This window comes from Rana temporaria, chromosome 1 (genome assembly GCF_905171775.1).
Source record: "Rana temporaria chromosome 1, aRanTem1.1, whole genome shotgun sequence".
NCBI lineage: Eukaryota > Metazoa > Chordata > Amphibia > Anura > Ranidae > Rana > Rana temporaria.
This window is the reverse complement of record NC_053489.1, coordinates 279,796,889-279,817,119: the sequence shown is the minus strand read 5'-3', so window position 1 is coordinate 279,817,119 and position 20,231 is coordinate 279,796,889. Positions and strand designations below refer to the sequence as shown.

Genomic DNA, 20,231 nt, shown 5'->3' with positions numbered 1-20,231 from the left:
CTGGTGAGTCCAGGTAGACCTCTCTGCAATCCTTATTCCTTCCACATTTGTCCAATTCAATAAAATCCAATGCATTGAGAACAAAAAGTTTTTGAGTAGTTTGTGAAGCCATAGGCTGTACATACCTTACTTAACATCTCAGTCATCCCCCTGTTTGACACATGAGTTACTCCATGTGTCAACACTGCTGCATACCTAAATAGGGATTTAGGCAATACCGGTTTTCCGTCAGGTGATGTGTAAATGTTCTCTATCAATGTGCAACCTTTGTTTTCCAATATTGTTTCTCCCCGGGGGGAGCATTCTGCTGCATATCAGTAAGGACTGTATGATCTATCTCTATGATTTCCAGTTCTGTCATTATTTGATGTGTTTCTTGTGCCGCTATTTTAGCCGCTTCATCTGCTCTTTTATTTCCCTCCGAGATGGGGTCTGTATGTTTTGTGTGTGCTTGACATTTGCATATTGCAAGCTCTTTTGGTAACTGTATTGCATCTAGAAGTTCTAGAATGAAGTCCGTGTGTGAAATTGGCTTACCACTAGAGGTCACCATCCCCCTGTTTTTCCATTGTTGTGCAAAAACATGTACAGTTGAAAATGCATATTGACTATCTGTATATATGGTTACAGATTTTCCTTTTGTAATTATGCATGCTCTTGTCAGTGCTACAAGTTCTGCTACTTGTGCTGAATAATGTTTTGGTAATGGCCTGGCTTCCAAGATTTCATCCTGTGTCACTACTGCATATCCAGTTGCATTTGTGCCATCTGGATTTTTCCTACTGGAGCCATCAACAAAAAGCGTCATGTCAGGATTAGATAAAGGTACATCTTTTAAATCACTTCGAGGCAGTACCTTTTAAGCGATGGCAGCAGTACAGTTATGTTTATGGCCATCAGTAGGGAGTGGTAGTAGTGTGGATGGGTTTAATGTAGTACACCTCTGTATTGTTAAGTGAGGTTGTGTTAAGAGTATTGTCATACAGGAAAGGTGTCGTGCTGGGCTCAAATGTGATATCTTTTGTTGTAAAAGAATAACAGATACTGCATGAGGTACTATGAGTGTCAGCAGGTAATATAGCACTATAGATGCTGAGGCCTTAACTGCTTCGGCTGCAGCTACCACTGCCTGTACACAGGGTGAAAGTGCTCTAGTAACACTGTCTAGTTTTGTAGAATAGTAAGCAATTGGCCTCTGGCGCTCACCATGTGACTGTGTAAGTACTGATGTCATGTGACCTTCCCTTAAATCTACTGTTTGTTTGAAAAAGGTTTGTCATATTCCGTTAAGGCTAGCACTGATGAACTAGAAAGGACTTGTTTTAGGTCAGTAAAAGCTATCTCTGTTTCCTCACTCCATTTAATAACATCCTGTTGGGCCATGGGGTTACCATGTAAGGCATGGACCAACGGGGCGGTCAATATTGAATACCCGGGGATCCAAACCCTACAAAAATTCCTCATGCCCAAAAAATACATCATTTGTTTTTTTGGTCTCGACACCTGTAGGAGGATTCGAATTCTCGCTTCATCCAGGTGCCGACCTTCTTTTGAGATATTATACCCTAAGTATTTGACCTGCTGTTGCCACAACTAGAGTTTTAGTGTTATTTACCTTATGCCCTTGATCATGGAGAAAATACAATAGAGCCATTGTATCAGTCCTACAAACCTCCTCTGAGGGAGACGCCACTAGAATGTGTCTTCATAGAGGAGGAGCTGGCTTTCCCCTAGGGGCACAAATTGAGCCAAGTTTGTGGACATTGCCTGTGAAAATATGGTGGGGGACTCACAATAGCTCTGGGGCAACCTCGTTAAGGTATACCTTTTCCCCCGGTAAGTGAAGGCAAACCAAAATTGATGGTCGGGGTGCACTGGAAAGCTAAAAAAAACATTACTGATATCAATCACAGAGAATAATTCATTCCCTGGATCCAAATCATTCAATAGTGTGTGTGGATCTGGTACCACAGGAGCTCTTGGTATAACAGCCTGTCCTCCCCTGGGGTTTGGGACTTCTATCAAAGGGTATACTACACCATCATCTACACCATACCTAATAGGAGGTTTTCTTTATCTCTTTTCCTTTTAGCACAGTATATCACAATTTTAGGGTCTTTGTTATGCATACATTTCTTATCATCTTCTAATGGTGCATTAGGAACACAACAGCAACACACACAATACATCCCTTTACAGAAATTATTCCCCATGGTGCTCTGTTCTTTTGCTTCAGTGTTGAGTTTAGAATACAAATCCCACCAAAATCTATATAAAACAAAGTCTGAGGCCCGTACACACCATAGAATCTATCCGCAGATAAATCCCATCGAATGGGTTTCAGCGGATAGATTCTATGGTGTGTACACTCCGGCGGATATTTATCCGCGGATATTTCCGAATTCCAGCAGATAAATATTTGTCGACATGCACAGAATATCTATCTGCTGGAATCGGATCCCACGGATGGATCCGCTCGTCTGTACAGACTCACCGGATCCATCCGTCCAAAGGGATTCCCCGCACGCGTCGTAATGATTTGACGCATGCGTGGAATTCATTATATGACAGCGTCGCGCCCGTCGCCGCGTCATAATCGCGGCGACACGTCATCGCCAGAGGATTTCGACGCGGATTTCAATGCGATGGTGTGTACACGCCATCGCATAGAAATCTGCTGAAATCCTCGAGAGGATTTATCCGCGGATACGGTCCGCTGGACCGTATCCGCGGATAAATCCTCTCGTGTGTATGGGGCCTGAATTCCCCAAACAGGAAACCTATGCACACATATATTTCCTAAACTATTTACCCTCCCCTCTTTTTTTTTTTAGAAGCACAGTTTGTTTAAAACAAACAGACAAAAAAAAACAAACAAACAAAACAAACAAAAAAAGAAGAGAGAGAAAAAAAAATGACCTGGTCTAAATTCACACACGCACACACACACACAAGAGCAAGTGTACTTAGCAATGTCTGAATGGGGGGGAGCCCAGTTTTTAAACACCCGATTACAGACACTGCCTTAACAAAAAAATGTACCTGTTGTTAGCATTAATTGGGGTTTCCAATAATTTGTAAATCACTGGTGTAGCAATCCTTGGGCCACGATAACAATAAGAATACAGGGGAGAAAGGAAAAAAAATATCAAAACACCCCACACTATGGGGAAAAACAAAAAAATTGTTAAAACCTGTGTGTGCAGCAGTACTGTTGTTCAAACAAAAGGTAAAGTTAGCAAGGTTAACCATTTGAAAGAGATAAAAGGAGAAAAAGTGATCACCAAGAAAACAGTAGGCCTCGCAATCTATTTAGATAACTCAGCTACTTTTAGCGCTTACATTGTCGGGTCCGCAACCTACGACATTCGGTATACCCTTCAAATCTTTTTTTTATCTGTCCCGGACAGCAGGCGACGTCCATTTTTACCTCAGGCAACGCCCCAAATGCCTGTTTTACAGTGGACTATTACGATGTCATACAATCAGTCTCAATGTCTGTTATCACAACTCATCAGTGGACTATTAAGATGTCATACAATCAGTCCCAATGTCTGTTCTATAACTCATAACCAGAATCAAGCAAAGAAAAAGAGAAAAAAAAGAATAGACTTAGAGAGAGAGAGAAAAAAAAATGTAATTTAAAGTATCTTACCTCCAAAACACAATAGAAGGACTGGATCACGGCAGGTTCGGAACCAGATGGTTGAACCCGGGTCCTGGTAGCAATCGGCCCCTATTTGACCACTAATGTTAAGTGGGGGGACTTATTTTCTCAGTGAGTTTTGAGATCCGATACTCACCGATTTCTGATCGATCAGAACCATTGGACCCGGGCTTCACGCATTGGTTGCGGCTCGAAGGACCAAAATGATAGGATAATTCTTCCCCTGTGATCAGTCAAACTTCAAGTGTTCCAGAAGCAAGATAACTTTATTTCAGTTACACCGGTATAACTGGATGAGATCTACATGCTACGTGAAAAAACAAAAAGTCCCATACAGACACGAGGTGTATGACCTTCTTATATGGTCAACAGGAAGTATACTATTGGCTTAAAGACCACCGGTGGCTCATGACGCAAACAGCTTTATTGCCAATCACAGTGTCTCTTTACAACTCTTAGCAAAGTTTGATTTAAGGAAGTAAAACAAACAATAGAATTAGGCTAGTTTAAAGCAACGTGTCCTTAGAAGCCATTACAGAAACACGTTAAAGCAACGTGTCTTTAGAAGCCATTTTACATTCCTACAAATAGTCACACAATACACATAAAAAAAACTTTTCCAACACACTTATGGGCACTGATTAGGTGGCACTGATGGGCACTAATGAGGTGGCACTAATAGCTGGCACTGATAAGCACGGATAGGTGGCACTGATAGGCATTGATGGGTGGCACTGATGGGTGACACTGATGGGCATTGATGGGCAGCACTGATAGACTAGGGTGACCAGACATCCCCGGTTTCCGGGGACAGTCCCCGGATTGAGGACACTGTCCCCGGACCAAGTCTGTCCCCGGTTTTGTCCCTGGATTGGATTTGAACAGGGGCAGGGGCAATTTCAAAGACAGTAAGTGCAGAATAAAAAAAAAATCTGAATTACACCCCCCCCGCTCTGCCGCTCCTACTAGCTTAGGGGGGTGTATTTTTTTCCATTATCTGTGCCCCTTTCTGATTAACATGTGCTGGTAGAAGTGGAGGGAATATTTCTTCAGTTTCAGGTGCATGCCCATCCAGCTCCGCTCGCATGTTCTTCTGCCTTGGCTCAAGTCCCGGCCAGCCACCTGCCTGCTTATCTCCTTGCCTTCCCCGGAGGAGTGATCTTCCTCCGCACCCCACCCAGTAGTAGCCGGGGCCTGGAGAGTAAGACTTGGCAGGCTGTGAGGTGGGCGGCGGTGGCGGGAACGGACATAGAGTCCCTGATTGACGCCATTACTAGTAAAAAAAAAATACGTCCCCAGATTTCATTTTAAAAATCTGGTCACCTTATGATAGACGGCACTGACTGGCATCACTAATGGGCACTGATTGGTGGCGCTTGTGGGCACTAGTGGGCACTGATATGTGGCACGTATAGGTGGCACTGATAGGAATTAATGGGTGACACTAATTGGCAATGATGGGCAGCACTGATAGACGGCACTGACTGGCATCACTAATGGGTACTGATTGGTGGCACTTGTGGGCACTGATTGCTGGCACTGATGGGCACTAATTGCTGGCACTATATTGTAATCATGGCACCGGTGATCACTGCCCTGATTACATGTGTAGATGTCCCCCTCACTCTGTCAGTGTGAGACGAGGTGTGCCGATTACCAGTATCTTTGTGTTTACATGCAACACAGCCGATCACATGGTTAAAGAGCCACGACTTCTTACAGAGATCGGGGTCATACCGTGTCCTAGCAACATGGCGCAGCCACGACAGCCGCGGTGCGTGCCCCCGGGGGCATGTGAGAGCAACTGTTATGGGACGACATCATATGACGTTGTCCTAGAATGAGAGCTGCACCGTCCCTCCGTCATTTGACGGTGGATGGGTGGCAAGTAGCTAAGTTATTTATTTGTACTGCAAAGCAAAGCTCTTCTGTGTTTCTTGCCTAGGCGAGATTTACATTTTTTTCTCCCTGCCTCCCACACGTGCAGATTTGCCACAGGGCTTTGGGCATAGCTGCACATGCACTGGTTTCCCTGACCATCTGCATGTGTGTGAGGTTTCCCATGCACACACAAAGATAGCTATCCGGGAAATCCCAAGCCTTCCCCATCTTTGCACATGCAAGGAGCATGGGGCAGATGTGTTGACAGACCGGGAAAAGCCACTTGTTGCACCTGCGCATGCACCATAATGGCAGTGCCGGGGGAATTATCTGAGAGGCGGACTGAAGATCCACTTTAACTAGACAGTGCTGTAGGAATATGGGTCAGTGGTGAAGAAACATGGGTCAGAGTTCTGACCATATCGTCTGATCTAGGGGAACCAGGCAATTTTTTGACCCTTCCTTTTGCTGCCACACACAAAAACGGATAGTTCAGAGTGTGTTGAGTTGAAAAGTAACGTACAATCGTCCACAACAAAGCTGTACTGATAAGTGCAGTGCAGTTACGCCCCCTCCACATGTCCCCTGTACTCGCATTACTAACTTACTAACTGCCATATCAGTATGGATGTCACACCACTTTTTTAAATTCAATCTTTCCAAAACTGAGTTCATAATATACACTCCCACCTGTGCTCCCTCCCCCAACTTCTCCACCAATCATACAAATCAGTCCTTCCTCTTAAGATAGGGTGCTAGGTATAATCCTGGACTCTAACTTGTCCTTTCAGCCCCAAATTCAATCACTGTCCAGATCTTGTAGATTTCACCCCTGTAACCTCTTCAAAATATGCCTCGTTTAAACCAATGAAACCATTTAGCAACTCATTCATTCCTTTGTTGTCCTCCTCCTATGCCTACCTCTATGTAGGCTATCTACCCTTCAGTCTATCACGAAGGCTGCTGCCAGACTCATCCACCTTACTAACCACTCAGTGTCGGCCTCCCCTCTCTGCCCATCCCTCCACTGGCTTCTGATTGTCAAACAAATACAATTCAAAATACTAACAACAACATACAAAACCATTTACAACTCTGCATCAAGCTGCATATCACTAATCTTGTCTCAATATATAATCCAAACTGTCCTCTCCACTCCTACCACTTACCCCTCCCTATAAAATTGTAATCTCTCAAGGGCAGGGCAATCCTAATCCTCTTGCATTGTATTGTAGCTGTACTGTTTTCCTTTATAATGTAAAGCACTTATAAGTGTGATCAAAATGATGATCCTCCCAAAAGCTCTGTATATATTTCAAAGTTTGCTGATAAATATCCCTGGGCATATTTTAAAACTTTGAGATCTGTAATACAGAAATTTGTATGGAATAATAGAAGAAGTAATCGCATTGCCTTCCGGATATTAACTAGATCCAAAGAGAAGGGGGGGGTACTCCTCCCAGATCTTGAAAAATATCATGAAGCAGTAGTCCTGCGGTGAGTTATGGATTGGACCCATGCCTCTCGGCAAAAAAAATGGGTGGAATTGGAAGGCCCATCCATACGGGGCACAGTGGTGTCACCCACCTAATCCATGCGTCTGGCCCCTAATCTACATGCAGGACACATGGATTTCAATCGGCTTTTTTTTTCCTTTTGAAGCATGTGATTCAAGACCTGAGGCTCTAATTGGTTTAAAAAAAGGGTGGGCCGGGGACGCAGAGCACTGCGCCCTGGGCGGTTTGTTTGCCCCCCTCCCAAAAAAATAGAGCACCAGCCTCCACTGCTAATTACTCGCAACTGTTATTATTGGTCGTAAAGTTAACTGGAGTAAGGCCCAGATACTCTGAAGGCTCATTCCCCCACATTTGGTCTCCACTTCCTGGTTCCCTCACCAGGAATGGCAGCGGCAGCACCAGTGAGTCAATCTGAAGATTGGCTTCGGGTGCTGACATCACAGGCTCCCTGGACAGGTAAGTGTCCATATATTAATAGTCATTAAACAAAATTCAGAGGCGGAACTCCGCTTTAAGATAAAAAGCCTTCTGTGTGCAGCAGCTGCCCCAGCACCCTATAATACTTGATAAAGTGGTGTCTAGGTGGGCGGCATGCGGAGGATGGGGCGTGATTTGCATATAAATTGCGGCGGACAAACTCATTTACATAACAATGCACGCACGATTTACATGTAAATGCCAATGTTAATTAAAGAACAATGCCTTTTGTTTCTCTCCCTATAGCAGCTGAAGGCAGGGGAGAAACAGGATTTAGCTGGGGCAGAGAGATGCATAGGGCATCGTTCTGTCACCGAAACGATTCCCCTATTAGCAGCTCTGCTGGTCAGTATTCGCTCCATAAGACGCACAGACATTTCCCCACATTTTTTGGGGGGAAAAAGTGTGTCTTATGGACCGTAGAATACGGTAAGTATAACAACATGTTGAGGGAAACAAAACAAGACTTTTTAATCACTTTAAGGTTTCTTGGCTGTCTCTTGGCAACTCAAAGTTTCAACTTCCTCCATAAATTTTCTATATGATTAAGGTCTGGGGACTGAACAGGCCACTCCATGACCTTAATGTGCTTACTCCTGGAGCCACTCCTTTGTTAACTTGGCGGTATGTTTTGGGTCATTGTCATGCTGAAAGATCCATCCACACCCCATTTTCAGTGTTCTGGCTGAGGGAAGGTTCTCATCCAAGATTTTACAATACATGGCCCCGTCCATTGGCCCCTCAATGCGGCAAAGCCGGCCTGTACCTTTAGCAGAGAAACAGCCCAAAACCATAATATTTCCACCTCCTTGCTCAAGTGTATGGATGGTGTTCATAGGGATATAGTCAGCATTTTTCTTAACACAACGGAATGTCTGTACATGTGCTTTGTTGAGGAGGTGGACTCGCTTGTGTTTGGAGGAAGAAAGATGCTGACTATGACCCTAAGAAAACCATCCCTACAGTCAGGCATGGAGGTGGAAACATTATGCTTTGGGGCTGTTTCTCTGCTAAAGGTACAGCCGACTTTGCCGCATTGAGGGGCCAATGGATGGGACCATGTATGGTAAAATCTTGGATGAGAACCTTCTTCCCTCTACCAGAACACTAAAGAGGGGTCGAGAAAGTTTTTTCAAAAAAGAAAGAAAAGGGGATAATTTGCGGTGCATATTTTTATAAGATGATATTGATGAGAAAGCACAAATTCTTTGTTTATAAAATTTACAAAAAATACTTTATTAATTTAGAGATACAAAATATACAAAGGGTTCTTAAAAAGAAGTGGACAAACAGTTGTTGAATTGATTCTGTGGGCAACAGGAAGCATCGTTCAGTTGAAGTAAAGTTACAACTGGAAAGGAAATCACATGGACCCTACATGTTTCGCGGACTTCCGCTTCTTCAGGGGAGAGAGCGATATCCAATCAGAATACAAAAGTATTAACCAGTGAAGTATGATACACAATCAAAAATATTGAGTAACATAGATCTTGGATTGCACAAAATCATAAAATCATAAAATGGTTCCAGTGCTTAAAAACACACACAAAATCTTACCCACAGGTTGCCCACAGTCGATTAATGCCTCAGGGTCTCGCCAAGTATGGACTGGTCATGTGCGTGTTCCTGCAGATGGCAGGAAAAGTTTTATATTGGCCACAAAAGGTCATGGATGAGTCTTTCAGCATGACAATGACCCAAAACATACCTCCAAGGCAACAAAGGAGTAGCTCAAGAAGAAGCACCTTAAGGTAATGGAGTGGCCTAGCCAGTCTCCAGACCATAGACTTATAGAAAAGTTATGGAGGGAGATGAAACTTCAAGTTGCCAAGTGACAGCCAAGAAACTAAGGATTTAGAGAAGATCTGTAAAAAAGATCCTGAGATGTTTACAAAACTGATCACTAACTACAAGAAAGATCTTACCTCTGTGCTTGCCAACAATTCTTTCTCCAAGTCGTGTTTTGCTTAGGGATCAAATATTTATTTTACTCACTGAACTGCAACTCAATTTATAACATTTGTATCATGTGTTTTTCTTGATTTTTGGTTGATTTTCTGTCTCTATAATTTAAAATACACCTATTATAAAAATTATAGACCCTTCATTTCTGTAAGTGGGCAAACTTACAAAGTCTGCAGAGGGATCAAATAATCATTTTCCCCACTGTAGGACTTGTGATATCTAATACCGTATCAGATTACTTACCTTTCAACGTTACTCCTGTTATCCAAACCTTAAGAGCCGGTTCACACTGGGGCGACTTGGGATCCGACTTGAAGTCGCCTCAAGTCGTCCCAAGTCGCGCTGTCGAGAAAAACAATGCAAGTGAATGGGAGCGGTGTTAATACACATGACTCGAGTCGCTCTGACCTCAAAAGAAGTTCCTGTACTACTTCAATCCGACTTGTAGGCGATTTGTACCCATTGATTTCAATGGAAGTCGCCTCCAAGTCTGATCCAAGTCTGATCACTGTCTTAACTGAAGCAACTTTTCAGGAAGATAACATACATTTCTCAGGCAAACCTCTCCCTCCCCCTCCCTCCCCCTCCCTTCCCTAGAGCTGATTGTTGTTTGATTGGCCACTGGAAAGTCTCCTGTCCTGGAGACGACTTCAAGTCGTGTTGTAAATCGCCCCAGATCGCCCTGTGGTTCATGCTCAAGTCGTGTCGGAGTCGCCTCTGAAAGTCGCGCTGGAAGTCGTGTCGCCCTAGTGTGAACCGACTCTTAAAGTGGTTGTAAAGGTTTTATATTTTTTTTAAATACCAAACATATCAAACTTACCTCCACTGTGCAGTTCATTTTGCAAAGAGTGCCCCCGATCTACCTGTTTTGGGGTCTCTCTGTGGCTCTTTTGACTCCTTCCTACTTCAGATAACCCCCTCTGGGAGGCACTCTCCCAAGGGGGATACCCTGCGGGTGCTCTACTGAGTCCTGCATTCGGCGTCCATAGCCACCAATTGCAAGACTCAGCCCTGTCCCCTGGTGCCCGCGTCATTGGATTTGACAGAAGCGTGAGCCAATGGCTGCTATCAATCTATGCAATGAAGAGCCGAGAAGCCCGGGCAACAATCGAGCGTGTTCGCGACACGGGACCTTCCAGGCCTCAGGTAAGTAAAACTGGGGGCTGGGGGGGCTTGTAATCATTGGATGTTTTTTCATCTTAATGCATAGGATGCATTAAGGTGAAAAAACATGAACCTTTATAACCCCTTTAAGCATAGACTTCAAGTTTGGCGGAATCTTCTGCTCTCCTTGATTGGGAAAGTTAATCTAAAACAAATGAGATTCCTTCCCCCTCCTTTATTTTTAGACACTCCCTGGTCTGGATACCCAAAATACATTTTAAGACTAATGACCACCTTGTATCTACTTATCTGTTGCAAGGGGGTACCCCGCAAATTAAACTACAGATCCTTCAACAACCATGGAAGGAGAGGGGTTTGGTGGTCCCTAATTTTTTCTGTTACTTTCTTGCAGGGCGATTGGTCTATGGCATAGACCAATCGCCCTGCAAGAAAGTAACAGAAAAAATGGAAAAATCAGCCACCTAAGAGCATAGACTCTATGCTCTTAGGTGGCTGATTTTTACAGACGACGTTGCAGCCGTGGCTTTGAAGGCAGCTGTGGTTGGTTCCTGCGAGGCATTGTCCCATTTTTTATATTGGGGAGTTAGGGCCCCATATCCTCTCACAGTATCCATGTAAGCCACAATTTGGGCTTAGGAGTTGACTAGGCAGGCGGAGCTTAGAGGTGATAGTGTAGTCTTTCCTTATTTGCCCTTATTGAAAAATCCTCAGTTACATCAATTCTATGCTTATCCAGAGCCCATTTTTTGGACTAAATTCAGGGTAAAGACAGTAGGCTCTGTGGTACGGAATGGGAAGCTGCTTACGTATGGTGCTCTAAAAGCTCAATTTGAGTCGCTTTTTCTTATACCTACAGTTTACACACACCTTCCAGACTCCTCGGGCTCCTCAGGTATAGTAGTGTGTGTGGGTGAAATGGAGGCCTTACTAAGGGATGACACCTTGAAAAAGGAGCTATCCTCCATATATAAACAATTATTTATTAATACTGCCAGGCTTCTTCTACCCAGTCGTAATGCTTGGTTGGCTAACTTTCCTGCCATGGATGGGAGTGACTGGGATGATATTTGAGACTCCTCATTTACTAGACTGGTGTCTGCAAGAGGTCACCTTATCCAATATAAATGCTTGCATAGAATCTATTTAACACTTGCCTCTTTATAAAGCCACATATGCCAGTAGAATTATGCCATCAAAATTTGACAAAGTGTGGGGAGACTGGGTGAACGGTACATCTACTGTATCAGAGTGAGGCAGGGATGGACTGGCCATTGGGACTACAGGGAGTTTCCCGGTGGGCCGATGGCTCAGTGGGCCGGCTTCAGTGACAGCGGACCGCCGTCCCCCTCCGCTCCTCTGTCTCTCCCTTCCCGCAGAGCTCACCTCCTCATCCTCCCCGCAGCGCTCACCTGGGGGGAACAGAGAATCAGGGGGATGACAGAGGAGCATGGGGGAGGGGACAGACAGCTGACTCAACAGCTATGGCCTGGGAGTTTCTCACTTCTGCCTAACTTGTCCCATAAGGGGGGGCACCGAACTGATTCTTTGCCCTGGGTGAAATAATGTCTAGCTTCCCCACTGGTACTGCCTATAAGAGTACCAGTACCAACCGTTCTACTCTAATAAAGTAGAACGGCTAGTGGCTAGTGAAGGGGGAAAGGGGGCTTGGGTGGCCGGGGGGGGGGGTGCGGGAGTTGTCCGGCCGCCATAGGAGAGACCTGTCAAAGTGGGCCAGTCTGGATGAAGTCCAGGGACAAATTGTTTTGTCTCTTTGAGAATGCAGCTAAATTGTTTATCAATATCATAATATTTTATGTAGTGGTCCCTATTGCAATTTGATTTGATTTGCATATGAGATTTATTTGTGCAGTGTTGTTTTTTTCTAGATGCCATAGCCAGTTTTATGAAAACTGTTATGGGAAAAACATTTTTTATGTGAATTTGTAGTTGGCTCTTAGCCTGACAACTTGTGCTCATGTATGACTATTTTCTGGTTTCTGTTCCTTTTTTTAATTATTTTTTGTTTTGTCACTTGACAAAGTGTCACATTTGTACTATGTTGAAAAAAAAAATACGTCCCCTGAAAAATGCCATGCAGGCATATAGACAGAAAGGCCCAGATTCACGTAGATGGGCGCATAAATGTGCGGGTGTAACGTATCTCATTTACGTTACGCCGCCGCAAGTTTTTCAGGCAAGTGCTTTATTCACAAAGCACTTGCCTGTAAAGTTGCGGCGGCGTAGCGTAAATCACCCCGGCGGAATTCAAATTCGCCGGGTAGGGGGCGTGTTTCATTTAAATGAAGCGCGTCCCCGTGCCGAACGAACTGCGCATGCGCCGTCCGTCAAATATCCCAGTGTGCATTGCTCCAAATGACGTTGCAAGGACGTCATTGGTTTCGACGTGAACGTAAATGACGTCCAGCCCCATTCGCGGACGACTTACGCAAACAACGTAAATGTATAAATTTTCGACCCGGGAACGACGGCCATACTTAACATTGGCTGCGCCTCATAGACCCAGGGGCAACTTTACGCCAGGAAAAGCCTAACGTAAACGTCGTAACTTTACTGTGTCGGCCGCGCATACGTTCGTGAATTTGCGTATCTAGCTAATTTGCACACTCGACAGGGAAATCGAAAAAAGCGCCACCTAGCGGGCAAAAAAAATTGCATTTAAGATCCGACGGCGTAAGAGACTTACGCGTGTCGGATCTAATGAATATCTATGCGTAACTGATTCTAAGAATCAGTCGCATAGATACGACCGCGCTAGGCAGAGATACGACGGCGTATCTGGAGATGCGCCGTCGTATCTCTTTTGAGAATCTGGGCCAAAGTGACTGTAAAAGGGCACAGGAAATCAGCAACACTGAAATTCAGTTAAAGGTTAAAACTAGTAATTTTCCTAAATGATTATATTTATGTTTACTTGTATAGATTGAACAGTGCTTCAGAAAATGAAATGTCAGTCAGGTAGGCTTTACATCGACTTTAAATGCTGATATTTAAACTTCTGAATTATTGGAATATCTGGGTCTTCATGCCATTTAAAGGGAAATTATAATTGTGAGTTATTTTTTTTTCAAGCAAAGCTTTATGTTTTGTTTGCTCTTGATATACAGTAATATCTTTAAGCAGCTAATAATAGACAAGCAAATATGTGAAAGGGTGTTAATAGCTCCACCTAAGACTTCATTCACACAGCCATGAAAAAACGCATGTAAGGGCTTATGCACACTGCAGCTCAAAAAAAACGCTGCTTTTTACAGGTGTTTGAGCATTTATTTCTGCCTATAAAAGCTTTGCTTGTTCTTTTTTGTGCTCTCTCGTGTTTTTATTGAGCTCTTTTAAGCTCTTTCAAGCTTTTTTGTGCATAAGCATTTTTTTTTCACAAAGCCTACTAGATAATGGAAAATTGTATCAAATACTTACCGTAATTTTCCATTCCTGACACCAATACATGGAAGCATACATATGATATATACCCCTACAGCCACCCGCAGGAGCTGTTTAGCTCTATAAAAGTCTGACTGAGAGCTACCTCCCCCATTCTCTGTATAAAGCACAAAGATCAGAGGGAGAGTTCGTATTCTGCCATGTATTGGCGTCAGGAAAGGAAAATTACGGTAAGTATTTGAGTCAATTTTACATTTTCCTGATCCCAACATGGCAGCATGCATATGATAAATAAAGAGCTTTTGAGAGGGAGGTTTTAATGCTGCAAACATAGGGCCAGATTCAGAAAGAACTTACGCCGTCGTATCTATTTATACGCAGCGTAAGATCAACAATGCGCCGTCGTATCTATGCGCTGTATTCAGCACACAAGATACGCCTGAATTTTGCCAAGATACGACCGACGTAAGTCTCCTACGCCATTGTATCTTGGGTGCATATTTACGCTGGCCGCTAGGGGCGCTTCCGTAGATTTACGCGTTGAATATGTAAATGAGCTAAATACCCCGATTCACGAATGTACTTGCGCCCGTCGCAGTAAGCTACGCCGTTTACGCAAGGCTTATGTCCGGCGTAAAGTTACCCCTGCTATATGAGGCACAGGTAATACAAAGGTATGGACGTCGGAACAAGGGTCGAATTTTATGTCATTTACGTAAGTCGTACGTGAATGGGGCTGGGCGTAGGTTACGTTCACGTCACAGGCATTGAGCCGGCGTATGTTATGGAGTAAATTCAACGTGATTCTGAGCATGCGCGCGCATGCGCCGTTCGTTCAGGGCACTTCATTTACATGGGGTCACGCTTCATTATAATACAACACGCCCACCTTCCCCCTACTTTGAATTAGGCGGGCTTACGCCAGCCGATTTACAATACGCTGGCGCAACGTTGTCGGCGAGTGCTTTGTGAATCGTGTACTTCCCTCTCTGTTACGTCGGCGTAGCGCATATCAGATGCGCTACGCCGCTCTAAAGATACACCAATGTATCTAAATCCGGTCCATAGTCTTTATTTAACAATAGACAAAGAAGCTTGGATAGTTTTCCTCCCAAACTCTACTGTAGTAAGAGCTGCTGGATGCACCCTGTAGTGTTTAAAAACTTCAGCACGGACCATTTGGCTGGCCAAAGACCAGGCCACTTTTTGCGATTCGGCACTGCTTCGCTTTAACTGACAATTGCACGACCGTGCGACGTGGCTCCCAAAAAAAAACATTTTTTCCCCACAAATAGAGCTTTCTTTTGGTGGTATTTGATCACCTCTGCGGTTTTTATTTTTTGCGCTATAAACAAAGATAGAGCGGCAATTTTGAAAAAAAAAGCAATATTGTGTACCTTTTGCTATAATAACTATCCCAATGTTTTTTTAAAAAAAGCTATTTTTTTCTCAGTTTAGGCCAATACGTATTCTTCCACGTATTTTGGTTAAAAAAATTGCAATAAGCATATATTGATTGGTTTGCGCAAAAGCTATAGCCTCTACAAAATAGGGGTAGTTTTATGGCATTTTTATAATTTTTTTACTTGTTATGGCGGCAATCTGCGATTTTTTTCGTGACTGCAACATAATGGCCGACACATCGGACACTTTTGACACTATTTTAGAACCATTCACAGCATATAAAAATGCACTGATTACTGTATAAATGTGACTGGCAGTAAAGGGGTTAACCACTAGGGGGTGCAAAGTGTGTCCTAGGGAGTGATTCTAACTGTTAGGGGGCGTGGCTATGTGTGACACTTCACTGATCGCGGGACACCGGTGGACATCGAGTCCGTGGGTCCCAAAGGCACGGTCACGGAGACCGCGGCGCGTGCCCGCTAGGAGGCAGGATTTTAAAGCAACGTATATATACGTTGCTTTGCCTGCCGGTGCCATTCTGCTGACGTATATCTGCGTTAGGCAATTGGTTAAAGATCGTATGATGTGATGACCAGCTAGCCGCTTTGCAGGCTATCTCCAGAGACACTCCTGCCCGTGCCGCCCAGGAAGAAGACTTTGCCCCTGTAGAGTGAGCTCTAAACACAGAGGATCCTTCCCGGCCACTCTATATGCCCGGTGAATAGTTTTTACTATACAGACCGAGATGGTTCTGGCCGAGGCCTCTTTCTCCATTACATTTTCCAGTAGGTATGATGAAAAGTCTGTCAGAACGTCTGAATGTAGAAGTAGCCTGGAAACAGGATTTGAGGACTTTTGGAATGTCCATCTCCTGCAGAGCAGCATCCGATTCCGCTGGGAAGGCTGGCACCCATTCACTGGAGAGATGAAATATCAATGCCACTTTTAGGACGAAGTGATCCAATGGTCTCAGCATAACCCTGTCTGGGAATAACATGAAATAAGGTTCGGCTGCCCCCAATTCTTGGAGTTTGACACCCTTTCCCCTGAAGGTATGGCTAATAGGAAAGACGTTTTTAAGGCGATATCCCATAATGAACAGTCTGCTGTCGGAGCACAAGGAGGGTTTGCTGGAAAATTTAGGACTCCTGCCAGGTCCCATTAAGGGAACCTATTTCTCTTGGGAGAGCGTAGTCTAATGCCGTGTATTTTTTTTTTTAAATGAATAGCCATACAAGAATAATATCAATAAAAGAGAAGTGCGGGATTTCAACAAAATAAATCTACATGCGATTCTGCATCTGTCCCCCGCTGGCTCTACATGAGGCACTGAGTGATCAAAGGCCGCTGATCGTTCAGTTCCCAGGTCCGCTCTGAGCTCTGAGCACAGAGAGGTGACTGTCAGTCAACGCTCTGTGCTCTGTCCCTCAAAAGAGCTGCTGTATGGCTATATTTATCCTTTAAAGCAATATTAACCAAAAAAGCAAACATTTATTGTATAGCAGTGTACCAATTCTTAGACGTGATGACTGCATTTATTTCCTTTTTTAGACTTTCTTTCTTTTCTATTTTCATCTGATGATCTAGCAAGCAAGTCTGTTGTATTTCAAAAGCTAAATCTCTCTAGCAAAACATATGAGTTTACAGACAGTTTACAGATGAGACAAACCATTTAACAATGGAAGGGGTGGCTAAATGATCCGCTTTTATTCAGTCATGTAAAACCACCCCAAAAGGAAAAATCTGTTTGCCATAACTGAATAAAAAGTGTGAGCAGAAGTTTGGATTCAGTTAGTTTATTTGGTAATCTGCTAATACATTTTAACATTCCCCTACCCACCCAGACTGACAATGTTGCTGTCTGCTGCACCTCCTGTGCTAATTCCTCCAGAGTGATGTATCACTAATACATCAGGTGTGTTACTGGCCAGATCACCCGGTGAAAACAGAGGGGAAAAGCCTAAGAAAAGAAAACAAATGCAGCCCCACACTTAATGACTGGTAAGCTGCAATATATTACATTTTTGGTTTTGTGTTTCATATCCCTTATTATTCATACCAATATTAAATAATAGTACCAATATACTTTTTTTTATGCTTAGTAAATACATAGTAACCAAGAAAAAAATGTGATTTCTAATAGACTGATTTTTTAAATATCACCACAGGGTGGCACTGTGGATACAGAGAATAAACATGTGCCACATCCTGAATGATTTGGAATACTATTTCGTAAAATTTATATTGGACTTTATAGGCACTGAGATACACATGTTTAAACATGTAAACATCTTTATTACAAAAAATCATTTAAAACACAAGAAACAAACAGACATTGTTATAAATAGCAATGTAAATATCACCTATATATTATAAGTCACACCACCAATTACACCAAAAGGGTTGTATCCTGAGTGGCCCGGATTCAGAAAGGAGATACGACGGCGTATCTCCGAATACGCCATCTTATCTCTGAGTGTGCGGCGTCGTATCTATGCGACTGATTCATAGAATCAGTTACGCATAGATTTCCCTAAGATCCGACCGGCGTGTCTTACACCGTCGTATCTTAGGCTGCATATTTACGCTGGCCGCTAGGTGGCGCTTCCGTATATTTACGCAATGAATATGCTAATTAGGTATATACGCCGATTCAGAAACGTACGTCCGGCCGGCGCATTTTTTTAAGTCGTTTACGTTCGGCTTTTTCCGGCGTAAAGTTACCCCTGCTGTATGAGGGGTATCCTATGTTAAGTATGGACGTCGTTCCCGCGTCGAGTTTTGAAAATTTTACGTCATTTGCATAAGTCGTTCGCGAATAGGGCTGTACGTAAGTTACGTTCATGTCTAAAGCATTGACGATTTGCGGCGTAATTTCGAGCATGCGCACTGGGATTTTTTCACGAACGTCGCATGCGCCGTTCGTAAAAACCGTCAAATACCCGGGGTCACATGTAATTTAAATAAAACACGCCCACATCAACCACATTTGAATTAGGCGGGCTTACGCCGACACACATACGTTACGCCACCGTAACTAAGGGCGCAAGTTCTTTCTGAATACAGAACTTGCGCCCAAATTTACGGCGGCGTACCGTATCTGAGATACGTTACGCCACCCGGAAAGATACACCAATGTATCTGAATCCAGCCCTGAATGTTTGTAGAAGTGTCTTAGGGGAGGCGATAAGCAATATTCTTATCAGGCTTGGTTTAGATTGGTTGAGCCGTGCTGTGGCTCGCTTCTACATGTTACGCGCATAATCGCTTCTTCAGGAGCTTAGGTATATATTCTACATTAAATAAAAAACAAATAATAAATCTTGCAATGAATGATATACATCAGTAAATAGGTATTGTAATATAACATACTGACTGTCCATCACCCTGCATGCAAAAGACCGAAAATAGCGCCAAAGGAGCAAACCACAACTACGGAGACACATGGAAGAATGTTGACTAATACAGAAATGTGACACAGCATAGACAAGTAGTCACGCATTGAAAAACTTGACCATAGGACAGGGAGTGTAGCTATGATCAAGTGCAACAAAACTGCATTGAGTTAGAAGGAAAAAGAAGTTGGCAAGTCTAAACTTACAATATATACATCGTAAGTAGGTTTGGTTGGTAAACACACACAAAACGAATGTCCAGGTCATTTCTAATAGAGCTATTAAAGAATGGTACTAATTTCCAGTTCTCCATCAAGTTCAAATGGTTCTAGGGTATTTACTTTGAAAATCCAATACATTTCTTGTTTACCTAGAACATTTCAATAGTGAACCATCTAAGACACAGGTGTCAAACACAAGGCCCGCGGGCCGAATCCGGCCCTCCAGGCAATTTCATGTGGCCCTCGCACCTATCCTGCAGCTGCAGGAGAGCTCCAGCCCTTCTCTGGTCCTCCTCCGGACCCTTACTTTCTGCTTTCAAGCAATGCATCCAGCTTCTTCCCAGCAGCAGCATAAGGAAAGGGGGGTACACTGTGATGTATGGGAGGGTGGGGGAATCAACATCTGATGGTGGGTTGGCTCTTGACATCTAATGTAAGGGGAGGGGATGTGCTGGACATCTAATCTTACAGATACAACCGGCCCTTTTGAGGGCAATCATAATGCTGATGCGGCCCACGATGAAACTGAGTTTGACACCCCTGCTCTAAGACCTTCAAAGCTTTTATTATGTATGGTAGAAAAATGATGTGGCACACTATGATCATTTGATCACCAAACCTAGTGCGCAGAAACGTATTTGTTGTCCCTACATAGTAAAGACAGCAGGGACACGTTGAACAATATATGACATAATCATACTTTTATTTCCCTTCTTTACATGAAAGTATTTTGTACCTTGTTTGATGTATATGCAGGTGTGACATTTCCTTTTTCTACATTGCTATATTCCTGTTATCATATTAGTCTTAGGTATTTTTTATTTTATTTTTTGATTTTCTGGGAGAGATTTTACCTTTAATGTTTGCACTTTCTTAAAAATAGACTTGGGTTTAGAGGGTAACAAAGGGCCCAATTGTCGATTTTCTATCAAAATGTGCCAGTTTATTTTGTTTATATTGGTTATTATATTATATAATACATTTTGTTTCAGATTCTTTGGGGCAGATTCACGTAGATGGGCGTAATTTTGGGCGGGCGTAACGTATCTGATTTACGAATCAGTCGCATAGATACGACGGCGCTAGGCAGAGATACGACGGCGTATCTGGAGATGCGCCGTCGTATCTCTTTTGAGAATCTGGGCCTATGTTCCAATTTTGTTCTACTTCTGAAGAGTAT

General features: G+C 43.5%; 1 protein-coding gene across 1 annotated transcript; it reads right to left on the bottom strand.

Moving 5' to 3' along the window:
• Positions 1–253: 253 nt before the first annotated feature.
• LOC120914142 (ribonuclease H-like) lies at positions 254–808 on the bottom strand. Its single transcript, XM_040324699.1, has one exon. The coding sequence runs from the start codon at positions 806–808 to the stop codon at positions 254–256; it is 555 nt and encodes a 184-aa protein (XP_040180633.1).
• Between the last annotated feature and the right edge of the window lie 19,423 nt (positions 809–20,231).

Bases quoted from the DNA above. Each gene is read 5' to 3' on its own strand.
- LOC120914142 (XM_040324699.1), bottom strand. From the start codon at position 808: ATGACGCTTTTTGTTGATGGCTCCAGTAGGAAAAATCCAGATGGCACA.